Here is a 19,483-nt window from a genome sequence, read left to right on the forward strand (position 1 = left end):
CAAATCCATGAGTGGTTTCGCCATGGATACAAGCACACTGCATGTCTCCCTAACACAGCCTTGGGCACATAAGTGGTGTTATACAAACTGTGATGTTCTCAGCACAGTGTAAAGAAGTTGTACCTTGGAGGCACAGTTCTTACCTTCCTTCCTGTCCCACAGAGCAGCCATGGCTGGCACAGTCAGTCTGTCTGACCCCACTGGCCTCTTCCTCCGTGTGCTGCCTCTTGACAGGGATAAGGCCAAGGCTCTTCCATTTCTGTGCTCCAAGGCAAATGAACCAATTTCCTGTTATTCTGCACATTCAAAAAAGAAAAAGGCAAATTAACACAATATAAGGATAGAAAAGCAAGGAAAAGAAAGTTTGCTAAGTGATCTTAAGCAAGCTAGTGGTGTGCTACACTGTCCACCCTCGTCTCTGCAGCACCACCAGCAGCAGGTACCCCCTCTGATGTGGTTCACCTTGAAGGATGCTGCAGGAAGCTTTCATCCTAGAGAAATACCATGCAGATGGATTTGAGTCAAGATTTTTAGCATTTGAAATGAGCAAGGGAAGGTGATTTCTATTCCTGACTCTGGCACTGACCCACTGTCTGACTACTCAGCTCATTTTCTGTGGTCCCAAACTATCAATCCAGAAGTTCTGCCCACTGACTGTCAGGGCAGGATCAGCTCTTGGTAGGGAGCAGTTACTGCAATCACACTGAAATGTTTTTAATAGTAGAAAAACCAAGGTATGAGACATATAGCATTGCATTATGTGTTAAATACAGCTTTAATAGAAATGTTTTGTTGCAATTTGCCTTGCTTGACTTTTCTTTCACATACAATAAGAAATTGAAATAATTCACTAGAATCAAAGTGATGATTACAACATAACTTTAAACCCTGATTATATTTTCCTTTGTGGACAGTGTGTGTGAGGAAGGAAACATACAAATCACACACTAACTGGTTAACACATTTGAGGCACTCGATACTAAATCAGTGAGGCCTCATTTACTTCTAGTCTTAATTCCAGCATCCCCCCAAGGACCAAATAAATGTAAAACCTGGCTTTGCTGCAGTAATTTATTCTACTTGTTGAAAAGTCTTACAATGGGGTGTGTGATTCCAATAGTGAAAGAGAAAAGTAAGTATATACCTTAAGAATGAAAACTTCCTATGCTTCAGAAGCATTTCACTTTGACTTGTATTTGTTCTCTCATGAGTAACTCTTACAACTGAAGGTGGTGCTTAAATTGATATTAAATCATGGCCAGTCTTCGTGAACGAAGATTTGGGAAAGGTCTTTACCCTTCGAGCCTGCGCAGTGGATTTTTTAGGTGAGACACAGCGTGCGCTGAACTGAGCCCACCCTTTAATCCTGAGGTTCATCTGCCAGGGCCGAGCAAGCTTGGACAGTGGCAGTGAGGGTCTCAGGATATAGCTTTGTTTAGAGTGACCTTCTCTTAGATGGATGGCCTTACAGGGCTGATGAGCTCCATCTGCCCAGGGAAGTCCCCTGACCGGGAATCAAACCCGGGTCACAGCGGTGAGAGTGCCGCATCCTGACCACTAAACACCAGGGGGCCCCTGATGTTAAATATTACTTTATGTTTAACAAGGGCATCAAGTCAACACCATTTTAAAAACAAAGTAAGACTGGCAAAAGCCTATCAGTAGAGTGAATCAGGGGTTGGGAAATCCCAAGTGAAATCCAAGCATTAATAAAAGTCATTGCTGACTAAGAGAAATTCTAAAGAAAGGAGGCTACAGACAAGAAATCTGTTTCCAAAACACAGGATTTTTTGTATTTTTTCTGGTCAGCTGAATTTACTATTTGAAGAGATTTCCTATTTTAACTCCTCATCATGTTAATAACATTAACTAACAAATACAAGGAGATCTTGTTTTCAAAGCCATGCTCACTGGTTGATACTAGGATATTTTATTTTATATTAGTAATGATTTTACAGTAAACATTGGGACATTTATAGGAGAAACTAGCACAGCATTTGACAGGGCTTTGGGTCATTGCTCTGCACCTGCAACAGTGCTCTGACAAAGGACAGGATACTGTGTGATGGAAATTAAAGCCTCAAAACACAGAACCCATATGTGTTACCACAGGAAAAAAATGGTACCAAGCTGAGGGTGTTTTGTATGAGGTCATAATTTTTGTTTACTGTATCTGTTAAATTATTTAGGAAACCCCTACTTAGTTTATTTTTTAAAACAAAATATTCCATGCCTTGATGTAATTTTTTTTCTTTGTGCAAAAGAACCTGTATTCAAAGCTAGAATTTAAGCACAGGCAGTGTTAAATATGAGTGTGTGGATTTGGGGATTTTGTTTGCTTGAGTTTTTAAAAGAAAAACTTTCAACATTTTTGAATAGGCAACTTTGTAGAAACCAGTAGTGACCAGGAGCAATAGTCTGAGCAGACAGCGTTGCTTGTTTTTCAACAGGACTTTTTCATAACCTGAATGTGGTTCTTATAACTACTTACCTCATAAAATCAGATCTGGTAGTCCTCAAGATTTCAGCTCTCTGTGACAGACAGCAGAGAGCATACAAAACCTACCTAACTGCATTTCTGCTATTTTTTTTTGTAGGTAGCATTCCTGTTCGTGTATTAGACACAGACAGCAGTCCCAGAGACACACTGCTTTCCCTGCCTGCCCTTTGCCTCAACTCAGGTGAATATAGTTTTCCTCCTTCCCTGCATACATCACAGAAAGCCACCCAAATACTTCAAAGTAACACATATTCCTTGTTACCTCCAGTTAAAGATGGTAACATCAGGAAAAAACTTTTCCCCCAGAGGGTAGCTGGGCACTGAACAGGCTCCCCAGGGCAGTAGTCATGGCCCCACGGCCGCCAGAGCTCCAGGAGTGTTGGGACAACACTCTCAGGGACATGGTGGGATTGTTGGGGTGTCTGTGCAGGGCCTGGAGTTGGACTTGATGATCCTGATGGGTCCCTTCTAGTTCAGCATATTCTATAATTCCATGTTCTTCATGATCAGTGAGCTGACTGCTTCACCCCATAACCAAAAATTAGCGCTGGTTATAACCCAACAGTTTACCTAGAATGAAATTAAGTTTTCATTAAACTGCAAGGTGAAGGTAACTAGCCAACTTCTGAGTGGTTCCTATTTTAACTGAGCAGATCTAATTTCAGGTTTCTTCGAAGTTCAATCCTTCATGTCCTCTCCACAGGAGTAAACCCTCATCCCTCATAAGGCCACTGTTCTCCTTCATAGCTCCTGTGCTAAGTGACCCCTCTGTCCCCATTGCCTGCTGCTGACGTAGTGAGCAGAGTTTAAAACCGAACACTACTTGCTGGTTCCCTTTTAGGCACCACCATGACACACACAAATAGACCCTGAGCCAGTTCTGAGACCTGATCCAGCTGAGACTGAGTATTACCAAAAGCTGTTTTAGCTGCAGCCACACAGAGGAGCACCAGAGCCCCAGGAGCAGGCTGGGAGAGCAGGGCAGGACAACAACAGCCTGGATTTAGATCGGCTTAACTCATAACAGGATTAAATCCCGGCATCAAAAGACACAAACTGGTAGGATTTAAAAGAATATGACACTTACTGTGTGCAATTCTGAGAATGACTTTACCATGCCCCCTTTTTTTTTCTGTGTGAAGGGGCCTCTCAGCTCTCTGTCACTTCTTTATCAGGGCTTGGGAATCAGTGCCTTATGGAAAAGTGTGTCAGTGCCCATCAGGTAAATCAGTGAGCCCTGCCTAATTCTAGTGCAGGGCACCATTCCTCCATCTTACTCTTCATGTGCAGTCATACCAAAGCCTGGGATTGTGGGCTAGAGCCTGACCCTTTCCTCTCCATCCTTTACTCAATACAGTGCCACCTTTTTAACTAATAAACTTGGCTCTCCACGTGCTCCAGCTCTGTCCAGATAACCTCACTGACAGACATGCTGAGGAAACATCTCCCCAGTTCCTATTTCTTTGATGTAGTACCTGGGTGACAGAAGATCCTCTGAGCTGTCTGGATCAATCAAGACAGAAATATCAAAAAACTCTAGAGAACTTTGTCCAAAGAAGTCAAGTGAAGAAATGTAGCTGTAATGTAAACACACCCACATGAGGGAGCAGCTGTGAGAGGCTGAGGATCACAGTTCGGAACTTTGTGCCTAAATATAAATTCAGTTCTGATCTGGATCTGGCCGGAGCACTTTAGCTGATACATCTGTGTTCAAGTAGTAAGTGTTAGAATATGTGGGATTCAACACAAGTTCACAAAATTTCAGCTCAGACTCAGGTCTTGCTGAAACATCACTGACTGCGCATACTGAGAAACAAGACCCACAGAGTATGGTAGATGTAATGAGAATTAAGTGTGGGCAGCTACAACCAAAGACCAGTGAAGTTCCAAACACTGACCACAGTCATTCACGAGAAAATACTCAAACCATGAAGCAATGTACACATGCAGTTACAAGCAGTTTTTCACTGAATAATTACTTCAGATTTTCATTAGATACTCATCTTTTTCCTTTACATATATAAAACTTGGACAAATGACTGTAGAATAAAATGAGTTCTCTGTAAAAAGAGCACTTTTGAGGGCTGAATTTGCATTTGCCTTTTCTGAGGTTGCCACTAAAACTTTTTGATCCTCCTGAACCTTGGCTTACCCAACTCTTCTGTGAACAGAGTTAATGGAAGGAACAGCAACACCCCTCCTCTGGTGATCTCTCCACACTGAAAATTCATGAGCAGGCCAGTTACACAGCATCCCTCTTCCCCTCACAGGCACACTCAGCCCTCTCATTTGTGAAGTTAATTTAGTGAGGTTAAATGACACAGTATATCTGACTACATTTTCTCAGCTCCAGCTGGAGCCCAGTCAGGGTTCCCAGGTAGGGAAAGGAATACTCTCCCTGCCTTGCTTTCATACCTGCTACAAAAAGAATTGCATTATCCTTCCCCCAGCCTCAATTACCAGGCTGTGGAAAGAACTCCAATTAAGTGGTTAGCCATAATGGCATGGCAGCCCTTCAGGAAACTGCCTATCTAAATAGAGATGTACGGAAGGCAGTTTTCTCTCTAATAGTGATGCATTTTCAATTTATGCAATACAAAGTGCATTGGTCTGCAGTGTCCCTGGCTACTGATGATTAATAGCCCATACACTGCAAGGGGCTACAAAGAAAAGTGCCAAGGGAAGCAGATGCAGTGGGTTTTATATTATCATGACTGCAACAAACTCATTCAGTGGTGTCAGCTCTGACTGCAGGATTCTGATTATGAAATATGATGCGTGTTGAATTTAATGGCTTTCTCTGCCCTTCTGGTGAGTTCACTGCTTTCCAATGTCATTTTGTGTTCTCATCTGAGTGGTAATAAAAGGAATATCATTGACTGTGCTAGCTCTGTAACCACTGTGTGTTTTACAATAAATTGTGTTTCAGGACCTTTCTACCCAGGAGAGTGTGCAGGGCCAGAAAGTAATATTCCCCAGTTCTCCAATATGAAGGCTTCCTGTGAGAGAAAGGAAATTATGCAGGACTGCCCTTCTCTTGAGGCATTCCTTATGTGAGCAGGACATCTCTTTTTCAAGTGGTTATATAGTAAAAAGATCAGTTTGGATTGCAAATAATAATAAAAAAATCCAAATAAACAGCTACTGCTACAGAGCAGAAATTATGATACCTTGATGACCGGAGGATAAAACTTGTTTAAAATAAAATGTAAATAAGGAACCTGGACATACATGGTGTCACCCATGTAGGAACATAAAGTCAGGGGAGACATCTAAAGGGGGATTTCTTCATCCAGCAAATCATTATTCTGTCCAACCTTTCAGTGAGCTGTGACCTACACCACTAAGTCAAGATCTTACTTGCTGGAGAAATACAGGTGTAGCTGCAAAATCCTCTAATACCTGCAAAGTCATTATATTGGTTTCTCAAACAAAATAAGCTTTGCAAAAATGCATTATGTCAGTGTCAGTGTTAAAGGGTGCACACCAGATTCTTCATGCTGCCAACCAACACTGACCAAGCTGGGATGGCTCTATCCCAGCAGGAACAATACAGATCTGTGCAGAGAGAAGAGATAGAGTCTCAAAGCTGAGATATTTTGCCTTACCTGAAGGAATTCCTGCGGTTCCATCCTCATTGCCCATATCCATCTCCTGCCTGTGTGAGCAACACTGGGGGCTCTGTCGCTCCCACAGCTGCATCAGTCAGGGAAAAGCAACATAATAGATAAATAGAAAAAAACAGTCTGTGAGATTCTCAGATAAATACACCTGTCTGATCTTTCACCTTGGAATCTACTGGAGCCAGCATGAAACGCTGCAGCAACAGCTGGATCAGTGGTTGTGTGAGCTGGAAGGCAAGTCCTGTCATGTAGACGGGGTGAGACACAACCACATTGTTCCTCTTTCGACCATGAAGAGGCACATATCAAAGCTTACTCACTTTTGCACTTCACAGTTTCATGACTGGCCAAATCTAGAGAGCAGCAGTGAAATGGCAAGAGGTGCTTCTCATGAGGAGCAAAACCATCTCCACTGAGGCAGGAAGCACCTGACACAGAAAGAGTATTTTTGTCTTTGTAAATGCACATTCCAAAGTTCACCTGTGCTGTTTTCTTATCTACAGCCCCCTCTGATGGAGTACTGCTCTTTCTAAAAACATAAGAAATGTTTTTCCAAGTAGGAGGACAGAAAGTTATGCACATACATTTCAGTTCACTACAGTCTGAATCCAGGGCTGGGGCTGTATCTTTAAAGTGATGAAACCAAACTGCAGAGGCCATTCCTAAGAATTTACAGTTAAGGTGGAAACTCACCTTTACAGAAGTAAAGAAGTATGTTTTTCTGGTTTTTGGAAAAAAAAGATCACCACCAAACCAGGACACAGTCCCGTTAACACCACAGAGAGGTGCACACAGCCACATACAGCCAGCGCTGCCACAGCTGAACTCTGCCTTTAATGTAGTGAGTTTGCATTCAGCAGTTCAATTGTATCCCACACCACTTCATTTATTAGGTTTTCATAAAGAACCTAGGAATGAAACTTCCCCTTTTAGGATAAACCAGAACGTTTTTAACCTTGTTTTTGTGTCTGGTTGAAATGTCACTGGTATTCTCAATCATATTTTATACATGAACACTTAAAAAGCTTTGCCTAGAGGATAAATGAGAATTGTCTTTTGTCCTTTCAGACTATACTTCATATATTTTCACATAAAAATGTACTGAAACAAGATTTAAAACTGTTATACATTTCATTGAGATCTACCTCCAGAGGGAAAAAAAAAGCATATTAACATTTAACATGGTGGTTTTGTCTTTCTCCCTGTTTGCTGAAAAACTTGCAACAGTTGAAGGGTAGAAATGTCAGGCAGAAATTGTGATCTGCCTCAAAATTAAATTATATATTGCCATAACACAACAGAGCCTTTGTCCTTTCTGGAATTCTCAGTTCCAGTAGAGAATCATCAAAGGGGGTAAAAATGAAAGAAAATAGAGAACAAAGGCCCCAGGAACATTATAATCAGCTTGACAAGCCAGTGGCGGTGTTGCCTGCTACAACCATCTTTTGATTTCCTCTGGAATGCAGGTACAAGCAGGCGCCTGTCTCGGGGCACAGCACAGTGCAGGGACACAGGAACAGGCCACTGGTTGTTGGGCTGGAAACACAGAGAGGCCTCAGCTGCTGCCAGTGACTGAGGAACAAAGGAAATCTCCTGCAAAATGCAGACTATCCTCCCTCCTGCTGTGCTCGGTGCTGGTGTCTGCTGTTTACAAGCAGAGACATTGCAGCCGTCTTGGACCCGGCAGAGACAGCTGGCACTGAAACAGCAGCCCTGTCAGAAACTGCATCCTTGAGTCTCCTCTGCCCAACAGCCCATGAAGTGCTGTGCTCAAATTTAGATGTCTACATGAACAGTGAGACCGATCCAGCACTGAGAGGGCCAGAGCAGGCCAAATGCATCCAAGATGTTCTTCCTGGGCCAGCAGCAACTCTGCACAGTGAAAATTACCTCAGCAGGTCAAGGCAGGAGAGTTTCAAGCAGGTAAAGAAAGGTTTACTATGACTAAGATGAAAGTCAGCTGAGTTATGCTGTACAGATGGGAGAAGGGAAGGAAGATGATCTACTCCCTATAGTGCCCAGTATCAGGTGCATTTCTTATTCTGAATGTATTTCTTATGCTTGAAGTTGCAAATTTTGTCCTCAAGTTCAAAAAAGCCTTTAAGCACCTGCCTTTTTGTGTTGACTTCAGTAGGGCCTCAGAGCAGCATGTGTGCTTGAAACAGAGCAAGCCAACATGTTTACATCCATCTTTCTGACCACTCACCACAACATCACCAATCCCTAAAATCCTGTCTGCGGCAGCTCTGGTGTCCCTGCACAGTGCATCCCTCGGTCTGGAAGCCTTTTGCTTCAGATGACTACAGTTAGCTGGCTTTGTGACCAAGCTTGGCATTTCAGGAGCTCCTGTGCTCTCCCACCAGAAGCACGAGGCAAGGCTGGATTTCACCTGGAGTACCTGATTGCCAACAAGTGCTCCTTAGTAACACCCAAAGCCTCCACAGCCTTGCTGTATGATTTATGAGAGATTGTGATGGTGATACACATGAAATACCACACCACCAAGGGTAGTTTGCCAGCTTGGGCTGGACAGAATTTTGCACCAGTTGTGCCTGTACAAGGGCACATGCCAAGAATTGTTATTTTGTTATTTTTCCTCAAAGGCCATAACTGAAATGCCCTGGTGGGAAACATGGAAATCCATCAACTTTCCTGCAATCCTTTAAAGAAAATGAATAACAAAACCAACAAAATTTCTTCCTTTTTTCTTTGTTAACAGTAGATTTTCTCCTAAAATGTTGTTGTAATTCTGTTTAGGAAGACGCAGCTACAAAACCTGATGGGCTTGAAGAGCAGTTCTAGAATTTGCTCCTTACTAACAGCATTCTGACATATTCAGATCTATCAGACTCTATAAAGCTACCCATAGTCGGTGTCAGTTTAATAATGGGAGAAAGGAGCCCTATATTCAAGGAAGCCCCAAGATCTTTCCCAGTGCCCCTGCAGGAGCGGGGAACAGAGCAGGGGTTTTCTTCTCATTCCATCCCTCCCAACCATGGCTGTTTTAAACCGAGTGGGCACCTCCATGCTCTTAAACTGAGATAGCAGGGCAGCCTCTCAGCTGTACAGGGCAGGGAGGATTAATATTCTTGGAGGTTTTCCTTAGTCTACAGGAAGCCAGCACAAAGGCACTAATAACCTCTTCAAGTAGAGAACATTTTCTCATGGGGATAGTAGCTCAGGGATAGAGCTTTTATACTATAAAGTAACATTATCTTGTATGAAAAGTAACTGGTTTTGGCTCTTTAGTGCAGAACTAAGCTACCTTAGTTTTACCTGTGCATTTGCACCTGTGTAAGGAAAATTTTGAAATGTCAACAAAATGTGTTTTAAGGAGTCTATCTTATGCCTCCTCTTTTGCATTTGTTTCATAACACAGAAATAGAAATTAAAGGCCTTCACTACAGTTCAGGCAGCTTGCCAGTACCTATTTTATAGCAATAAAATATGTACAAATTAAGGAATCTCATGTGGAAAATTCATTCAACAGCCTCAAAAGCCAAGTGAATGGTAATTACTTCAAACACAATGTGGTGGCAATCAGGCAAGATTGGATCATGCTATTAAATGTATGTCTAAATTTTTAAGAACCAAGATAATTATGAATTATGAAAATAACTCAGATAATGCAATACCAAATACAGTGTTTGTGGAATAAGAGAGATCTTTAAGGAAGAGAGAAGACTTCATTCCAACAGCTGCATAGAAATAACTAAAGGGCAAATATGGGGCTGATATTTTATTTCCCTACTTCTAGCCATCATTTTATACTTTAGGGTGGCTCATGGATGCCTTGAGGTATGGAGCAAGTGAAAGCATATAAAATAAAATTCAAGTAAAAGGATTTATCCTGCTTACTAAAAGCAATGGCAGCTCCTTCTAGCTCACATTCATATATATTGCAGTATAAAAACAAATTAGCCTTCTTAGTTCCTGTGTAAGTTTTCTTCAATCTGGAAAACAATTTCCGTGCTCATCCACTTATGCAATGCCAGCTGAATAAACCCAGTTCATTCCCCACAGGTAAAGCTGAACAGAACTTTTGAAATAATTAACCACCAGAACAGCATACCTAAGGGTATGGTTGAAATTCCTTCTATGAAATCTTTAGGACTACACATTTTGCTACAAACATGCCAAACGACAACCAGCTGTAAGAGGCTAGAAAACCTCTTGGATAATGCTGAGTGTCACACTGGTTGACAACAATAATTTTGTAGGTGAGCATGAAATCAAACATAGTAATTAGTAGCGGAGAAGGAGTTGAAGAGGGAAGTTCTCAAAGGCAGATCATCATCTGCCTCTCTTGGAAGAAAAATTAGGCCCCAGACTTTGCAAAATCTCTCCACAAGCATCCAGCACACTGGAGCCAACTGCATATTCATCACATGCCCAAGGATTCGAGCTCTGTTTTGCTGTGGATTATGTTGGAACATTTACAGGTTTCCCTTGCTCAGATTCGTTTTGCCCAAAGACATGCTCAAGGACTGAAGAGAGAATCTGCCACAGTAGAAGCCCATGACATTACGAATGGCACAAAAAAGTGAGTAAAGGAAGAAAAATGTTTACTTCATTCAAGAAGAGCTCTGGGACACCAGTGACATTTTCAGCAGAAGAAATCAGATTTTGGAAGCCATTGCCACAAGATGCTGAGGGTGTAAAATAAAAACTTAAAGAGGGATTGGACACACATCACAGAGAATAAATTACTGTAAAACCTAACAGTGCTCATATAGCTTCTGGCACAGGAGAGCTGTGCTCCTCTCCTGTCTGGGAGCTGTGGGAGCCTTTCTGGGAAGAGCTCCCTCAGTTCCAGCCCTCAGTCAGTGCGTGCACTGCATTTTCTGCAGTGTCAGCCCTGCAGGTCATGGCATTGCTAAGGTAACTCCACTCAAGTCAGGGCACTCCAGGGAGGGATTCGTCCAATGTAATCATTTTTGTCTGCAAGAACTCTAAGCCAGTTGAATAATTTATCCAACTGTTGTGCACTGTAACTCTATTCTAGTAGATGCAACCTATAGTGCAGAGGGTGCATCAATATAGCTCAGCCAGGAGAGCAGAAGATTCTCTAGAAACCACTTGTTAAGGAAAAAAAAGAAAACCTTCTTAAATATTTTTTTTTAAAAAAGGAGAATATTGAGAGAGACTATCCTCCCTCTCCAAGTTAAATGAAGTAGGAAAAGGTCTTAAACCATAACCACCACAGTGGGAATTCCATACATTCTCTTAGTTCCTATTTTTATTAGAAATTGAACAGGACTCCATAAAAAGGTCAAATAAAGCATGTGCCTTCATTTCTTCATTTTCCCGAGATGATTTGGTTTCACCGAAGATCAGCAAGATAGAAAAAACAACTTTGAATTGCTCAAAGCTATTTAGAAGACGCTTTCTTAAAAATTTACAGAATAAAAACAACATTCAGCATTACAGGTCCCGAGTGCATTTCCCATGTGCCCAGCAAAGGCTGGGCAGTTACAGTGCACAAACACAGCCACAGTCCAGTGGCTCAAGAGAGGAAAATTGCCACTATCACCCTCAGGATTTCTTTTTAAAATCACAATTCTTAAGACATAGTTAAACCATGCTGATGGTTTAATTCTAACTCTTCATGGATTTCTGAACTGATACTGCCATTTGCTCCATACAGGGCCCTCCCCTCGCACTGCTGCACCCAGGATCTGGCTCCTGAGCACAGTGGCTGATGTACAGGGTGTGCCTGTGGCTGACCCGTGAGTGAGGACCCAGCCCAGGTGACATTAAGCTCAGTCCAGCACAGCAGCAGCTCAGTGGAACTGCTAACTCTGCATGATCAGCTTTGGCACCTCCGACACCGTGCATTTGCTTGCAATGTCACATCCACTGTGGGATTTGCACTGGGGGTGCACTCACCCACACTGGGAGAGCACCACTTCCTAATACCTCTGTTTCTAGTACCTAGTACAGCACTCCAACATCCAAAAGTGCTGCAAAAACCAGAGAAAAAAATTTACCTGTTAAGGGTAGAACTGCCTGACCAGACCAAGAGTATTTTGGCTGTAACAATACCCACCCAATTCCTTCATAGCAGCACTGCTGGTTGTTTTGTCTTGCTACAAGTCCGACAGGAAAACCCAGTTTCTCAATGTAATTTGAGAATGAATCATTGTTTTCTGGGGAGTTATTATAATTATCTCCCTTTGTTAACACCAGCAACAAGCAAGGCCTGGCATCAATTAGAAAAAGATAACACTTCATTGATCCCCAAACATCCCAATCTTTTGTTGCTGTAAACCAGCTGACAGTGCCTTGGCTGTGTCACCAAACACAGCTCTAACCATGCCCAGGGTTGGGCATAGCCTGGAGCTATCTGGGGTGACTGAAGGGATGAGCCACATCACCCAGCTCCTGAGGGACAGGGAAGGTAAAGCTCCCAGCCCCTTCCTGCCCCCTCCCCAGCTCCTGAGGAAACTGTCCACCAACTACTGCTTCATATGCATGTGCTGGTCTGTAACTGAAGCTCCCTGAATGAGCCCTGTCTGAGCAGCCTCTCTCCAGTGCTACTGTCAGACCCAGAGGTTTTTGTGCCCAAGCAAAGCCCAAGTGCCTGTGAGCACTCCTTGGGCTGGCAATGACTGACAGCAGAACAATCTCCTAGTGAAAACCCTGGCCTACTTACTGCACCTTGCTCTGATGAAGGAATTTAATCTTGCAGGCAGTTCAGCAGGTGCACTACCGAGGTGCCCACCTTGTGGAATTTGTATTTTTTTTAAGCTCACTTAAGTTTTCAATCCAGAATCTTATTCTTTCAAGTGCTCTTTCTCCTCTCTAGGCTATCTCAAGCACTGGACATATCTTTTCTCTTTTTTCTGGAAGTTATAAATGAAAAACAAGCATTTTAAAATTATTTGAATACTTGGAGAAGGAATTACTTGTCGATATTATTAAGCTATATTTCTCTTCTTTTAAACCTACTAGTAAAATATCAGTTAAGATCAGGCATAGGAACTATGACCTCCCTCCATTCATTCCTGCCTTTATTCTTTACTGACTTTTTAGCCTCTAGCAAAGACACCTACTGGGAAACAAGAAAGAAATTACAGCTCTGGCAGTTCATAAATTTCAAAACAAAAAAAAAAATATTAGAAAGCATAGTAGCGAAAGAAGAAATCTGACAACAGGCAAACAGTGAGGAAAAAGTGGATAAACTAACGGTATTCCTTTTTCATGTTCAGCTAAAGTAAAAAGGATCTTAGAATATTTCACAGATTATTTTAAAAGAGCGGAAGATTGTGGTGTCTCAAAGGAGAAAATGGGAGAATATGGTTTCATGATGTTTTGCTGCTTCAAACTTGCCATATATACTTCCTGTTTCTCACCTACCACATTTTTTCTCTACCTTCATACTTGGGCTATATACATGTTCTATCAACATCCTGTACCTCCTCCTATGGAAGAAGAATCCTATTGAAAAGGATTCATCCTTGAAATCCTAATATTTTGTAACAAGAAATTTAAACCAACGTTGTTTTGGAAAAAGTCCCATGTCTATTTTATCCCTCCAGTGTTCAATCACCATGAATTCTTTTGCAGAACTGGCAACAGCAAATTGTCTCAGGACTTTCATTCTGTGCACAGTCACTGCTGAACCTTAGTTTCTGATGCTGCCATGTAAGTGCTCTGTAGTTACTGTACAATAACAAAAAACCAAATATAACATTCAAGACGTGATCAGAAAATGACCACTGATACATATTCCAACATATTGGAAGTGGCAGATGATGCCTTCATTATGGAGCAAATATCCCAAGGAGCTCGCAAGGGTAATTCCTGTTTTCCTGCTAAAAGATGAAGGTCCAATACAAGTCCTGATTTTCTAGGGGACTGTGTATATATGTGTGGTTTAATTTAAATAGCTTGGCATTTCACAAAATAGATACCAAAATTGATTTTGCCTCCTTCAGGCTAAACATGGGGAAATCCTGACTGACAGAATCACCTGAGGGTAATAAATCTGTCAAGTGTTTTGTTAAACAGCAATTCAGTCTGAAATGCTCCTTGGCATTCTGGAATAACAATGGGCTACTGTAATATGTGATGCATTAATTAGAGAGTTGACAAGAAAATTACCCTTCAAGCCAAGATTACTAAAAACTTTACTAGGCATTTTCCCCCCTCTGGTGTTAAATACAGTATTCAGTGTAGCCCTCCCAGAGGTTTTGCTCACTTCCCCCTGCAGAGTTAACCAGCATGGCAATAAAGGTCCAGGGAGAGCTGCACTAATATTTCACTGAGACCACTGGCTGCTTCCCCAAATTTTATTATAGCTGCTAAATGCTAAATGATGAATATCAACATCAAAAATGGCTTTGGCTTTTCTCAGTGTTTTTCTGATAAAAAAAAAATAAAATATTGCTTTAATGTGTGACTCCATTTACATCCTACAATAGGTATGCTTGTGGAGCCCTGGCAAAAAAACCACCTCAGCTTTCAAACACTCATATACTGGTGAGAGAGAAGGAACTCCCAGCCCTGAAGGAAGTGCAAAGATGTACATCAGTATAAAGACCCAACAGAAATGTTCTGTTATGAATAGAACAGAATTTGCTTGTTCTCCAGGCAAACTCCTCTCTGATCCCTCTGACAGTTCCTGCAACTGCTACAGCTCAGGACTAAATCTGGACACCCTCAGCGAAGCGGTGCAGTGGTGCTTCAGCACATGCCACCCCCCGAGCTGTGAGCTGTCTTCAAAACTACAGCGTACAACAGGCAAATTCTCACCCAGCAGCATCCTGACTGCAGGATGTAGAAACACAAACAGATTTCAAGGTCCTGAGGGTGCTGTAAGTACAATGGACTTTCCTCCGTTATAATTCCTTCTAGGATGAACTTTTATTCAGAAATTTTGGGATGTGAAAAATTTCATGTATGAAACAAACTCTGCATCAAAGATGATTAATTCTTAAATATTTTACATTAACTTTCTAAATGCAATTACCAGTCATGCATTTGCTTTTTTGAGTTAGAATCTCTCTCAACTTCCAGCCCAATTCTCTGGTGAACGTTCAGCATTCATGCACTGCTGCTGATATGGAAAAGCACTTCTAGTATTGCCAAGACAGAAGTGCTTACTACCAAAGAAATGTTTCAAAACTGTACTGAAATATACTCTGTGGAGTTGAAAACGATGTGTTAGAACTAAAGAAAATATCACACCTGTTGTAAATTGAATTAAAATTCAAAGACGTCTTATAAGTATAAAACTGAACATTCAATTTCTTACAATTTGAGGTAAGAGAATGATTTATAATCAAACATATCTGGAAAATGACACCACTGAGATTTGTCACCCTGAGGAATAGCCTGTAAGGATACATGTTTTTAGCATAATGCCATACTTCTTTTTAACTGAGTACAGAGAAATTCTTAGGTTTTGCAGTTGAATTTTAAAAAGTTACATCTTTCATAGACTGCTTTACTGTAGGTTCTGTAAACTCACTATTACAATAAATGAGCAGGAATCATGCATTAAAAACCACTCCAGTTTCAACTGTTATAAACCCCACTTTAGTAAATCACATTACCTTGTAATTTATTCTTATGTAGCATGCATTTCCCTTTAAAATCACTTTCTTTTCCTTGGGCATCTGTCTCAATGACTTTCTGACTCACCTCTTGGTTCGAAAGCCTACATAACTCAAGCAAAATCTTTCCATTTACCTCAACAAGCTGTATATTACTCTCCTCTTCAGAAGTTGTGAGGAGCTGGGTACCATAACATCGTTTTTTTCAAGGAAAGCTTCAGATGAAGCAACAGTGTGGACTGGATGCTTGAAGAAAGCAAATGAAATAATACATCGTGCTCTCATGGTAACCACAAGAGGAGACTCATCTGAACAGCAGGATCAGTGAGTTAACACTGACAGAGGTGTCATCTCAGAGCTGCTGTTAATAAGCCAATGTGGGCCCAAGTTACATCTCAGTCCTAGATGTCTCTGACCTTGAGGAAAATACAGCTGGGATGTTATGGCTCAAGTCCTGCTACAGAAGTCAAGCCTGTCTGTTTTCAGTCCCAGCTGGCAAACGGCTTAAGACTCCCGTGATACCTGCACCTTTATAGAATGAAAAATTACAAAATTTCCCAGATGAAAGCACTCTGGCAGAGAACTGACATAGGATGAGGTCTGGCTCACGGGAAGGAAATTTAAGAAGAGACAGAATGCGAAGGATGCATTATGGCAACACAAACAGCGTGGAGAGAAAGGAGGTTCTGTCCAGGGTAAATCAGTGCCTGGCAAACACTAAAATATGAAACTTGAAGCCTGTCATTTCCAATGTTTGAAACCCTCTTCTCATTCCTCCTACCACATATCCATGGGCTGCACTGACAGAGTCCCAGTTCATCAGCTTTTAAGCAGAGCTTGACACTGAAGAGCTCTAACTCAAGGGGCTTGTGGTGGTTTAAATATATTTCCATCACTAGCAGATTTCTTTCCCCATTACACCCTTTAGAGAAGGGATCAGATTTCTTTTAATCTCTGTACATCACCTCAACATTTCATAATGCATCAAGAGAACCAACAGAGAACAGAACAAAGAACAGGCCTAAAGTCTTCCTTACAATTTTCACTTACTAATTTTTGCTTTATTGACTTAGTGTCTTCCCCAGAGAACAGAGGCAGCCACATTGCCCAGGTACACTTGTCACATTTCATCAGAAAGTTCAGTACATTGTTTTTGCCATTGCTCCATTCTGATTGTCAGACCCATCTAATGCAAACAAGAACACTTGTTCCACAGCTTCATCAGATCTGCAGCTTTGAGAATTCAGCTGTGACCACAGATTTCAAGCAGCAGCCACTGCTCAACACTCTGAAGCTTCTCAAATGCTCAGTTACACCCACAGCCCAAACTATACAGCTCAGCCGTATCTACCTACAGCTGCCCAACATGATCTAGTGCTGTCTAGAGTATCTTATCACAGATCTCTTCCTCAAGTAATCATTTAATCTTCTTTTCAAACAAAGTTAAGAGATTAGGAGTCTAAGTCTTTCTTTTCAAATCTTCCTGTAACTCTTTCCCAAACACCTTCCAATTTGCCAACATCCTTTTTGATGTCCACACGTCACACTTGGACACACATTTCTATTTGTCCAGTAAGAGTACTCCGAAGCTAATCAGCACAGTTCTTTCTATTAAGCAGTTTTTCATTTTACAGCTTTGCTTTCACCATACATTGCTGTTGGGCTGCACACACTCTGTTTATCTGTGCTTCATTCCAACTAGGCTTGCTTTGGTGGGAAGGAAAATAATGTAAATGCTTGCTTTCACACACAGTTTAATTTGTGCTTGCAGTAGATCATACACAATTCCATTACACCTGCTTCCAAAAAGAGGTGTTCCTAAGATTTTAGTACTGGGGGCCAGAAGGACATGGGAAGACACCAACATTAAAAAAAAGCAAAAAGCATTGCCTAACTTGAGAAAAGAAATTAATGCCCTTGGCCCATTACAGCCCAGGCCACTCATGGCCTAGCTCTGCACCAGCAAAAGTGTCCATGAGCTCCATGCTAAGGAGAAGAGGATGCTGCATATGTCAAAGTGGAACCTTGGTTGTGATGACTTTGAAGATATGAGGTTACAAAATGGAAAATCTCTTTCCAACAGGCAGTACAATTCCAATTGGCCATTACAGCATAAAACTTCCAAGGATTACTGGCAACTTCAGGAGGAGGCAACTGTGCAGCTATAAAACATCTGGCCATATTTCACAGAGCGAACACACACTTTCTAGGGCCCCACTTCAGAGTTCTGCAAGAGCAGCCCTGGTTGCTGGCAAGTACTGCTGAGTCTCCAGAGCCCATGATACTGTCCCAAATCAAAAATGCCACAGCCAACAAATCACCAAAGGTATTTTTACCAGGAATCACATAATTCACATTTTTCATTCCCACAGAGAACATTTTCTAGATATCTCCCATGATAATGCCCTCTGCATTGTCACTGACAGCAGCCAGGCTCGCTGACTGAGCACAGCACAGGCCAGGCTCGCTGGTTGCATTATCATGAAATGCTTTAATTGCATTAAATACTTAACTCTGCTCACTAGAATGGTAAAAAGGCTGGAGAAAAAAAAAATAAAGAAAAGCTTGCAGAAGGAGAGGAAGCACAAGAGGAGGTTAAAAGCAAGCAATAACTTTAGAGCCATAGCAATTGGTGACAGCAGGAGACTCCAGGTACCCATGTGGTCAGTACTAAAACCTCTGTTCTCCCCTGTCTTAGACATAGGCATTTTCATACTCTCCAAATGAAGACAGTAAAACAGCATTAAAAGAAAAAAAATCAACAACTTTACTACAATTACATGAGTGCAACAGTGAAAAACAACGAAAGCAGCTTGGCATTTTTATAAGACAGTTCAAATAAAAATTAATGGTACATATAATAATAATTCCAAAAGTATTTTGTTTCCATTTACATGCAACTGAGAGACAATTTTTGGTGCATTTGGTTTTATATGTGTATATGCAGCAAAGTGAAAATTCTGTATGTGGGAAAATAAATAAGTGGTTATATGACTGGTTGACAGCAAGATTTGTAGAGCTAATTAGCTCAATGAATAGTAAAGGCACTCAAAAGTAACAGCTCATCAAATAGTTCTTCATACAAGAGATATCTGTCTCCCTGCCTGTGCTGAATAAATATCTTTACTGTTTTCCAGAGATCAATGCCAACAGAAGCAAATCAAAACAAAACAACAGTAAAAAACACCAAGCCCCAAAGAACACCACACCTAAGCTGACCTCACCAACAGCAATTCCATGGGATCACAGAATCACAGAATCATCAAGGTTGGAAGAGACCTTCAAGATAACTGAGCCCAACCATCAACCCAGCACCACCATAATCACCCCTAACCATGTCTCCAAGTGCCACATCCAGACATCTCTTGAATATTCCAGAGACAGTGATCCACCACTTCCCTGGGCAACTTATTCCAGTGTCTGACCACTCTTTCAGTGATTTTTTTTTTTCTAATCTGAACCTCCCCTGGCATGACTTGAGGCTATTTCCTATCATCCTTTCACTTGAGACACAGCAGAAGAGGGTGACTCCCACCTGGCTACACCCCCCTGCCAGGTCCTTGTAGAGAGCGAGAAGGTCCTGCAGAGCATCCACATCTCCAAACTGAGCAATCCCAGTTCCCTCAGTCACTCCTCACAGGACATCTTTTTTAGACTCTTCCCTAGTTCCAATGCCCTTCTCTGGGCACCAGAGCACCTCCAGCACCTCAATGTCCTTTTTGCAGTGAAGGGCCAAAACTGAACCCAGGATTCCAGCTGCCTCACCAGTGCCAATACAGAGTGATGGTCACTCCCCTGGT

The 19,483-nt window shown here is 41.7% G+C and overlaps 1 protein-coding gene across 1 annotated transcript in view; it reads right to left on the minus strand.

Moving 5' to 3' along the window:
* The window catches only part of LOC108501805, a 72,430-nt gene that overhangs the window by 11,845 nt on the left and 41,102 nt on the right, over positions 1 to 19,483 (minus strand). The window contains exon 4 of the mRNA XM_017824041.1: positions 144 to 296. Coding sequence (XP_017679530.1) covers positions 144 to 296 — 153 coding nt within the window. The remainder of the gene's footprint in view (positions 1 to 143; positions 297 to 19,483) is intronic.

The sequence above is a fragment of the Lepidothrix coronata genome, unplaced genomic scaffold (genome assembly GCF_001604755.1).
Source record: "Lepidothrix coronata isolate B3197 unplaced genomic scaffold, Lepidothrix_coronata-1.0 Scaffold108, whole genome shotgun sequence".
Classification (NCBI taxonomy): Eukaryota; Metazoa; Chordata; class Aves; order Passeriformes; family Pipridae; genus Lepidothrix; species Lepidothrix coronata.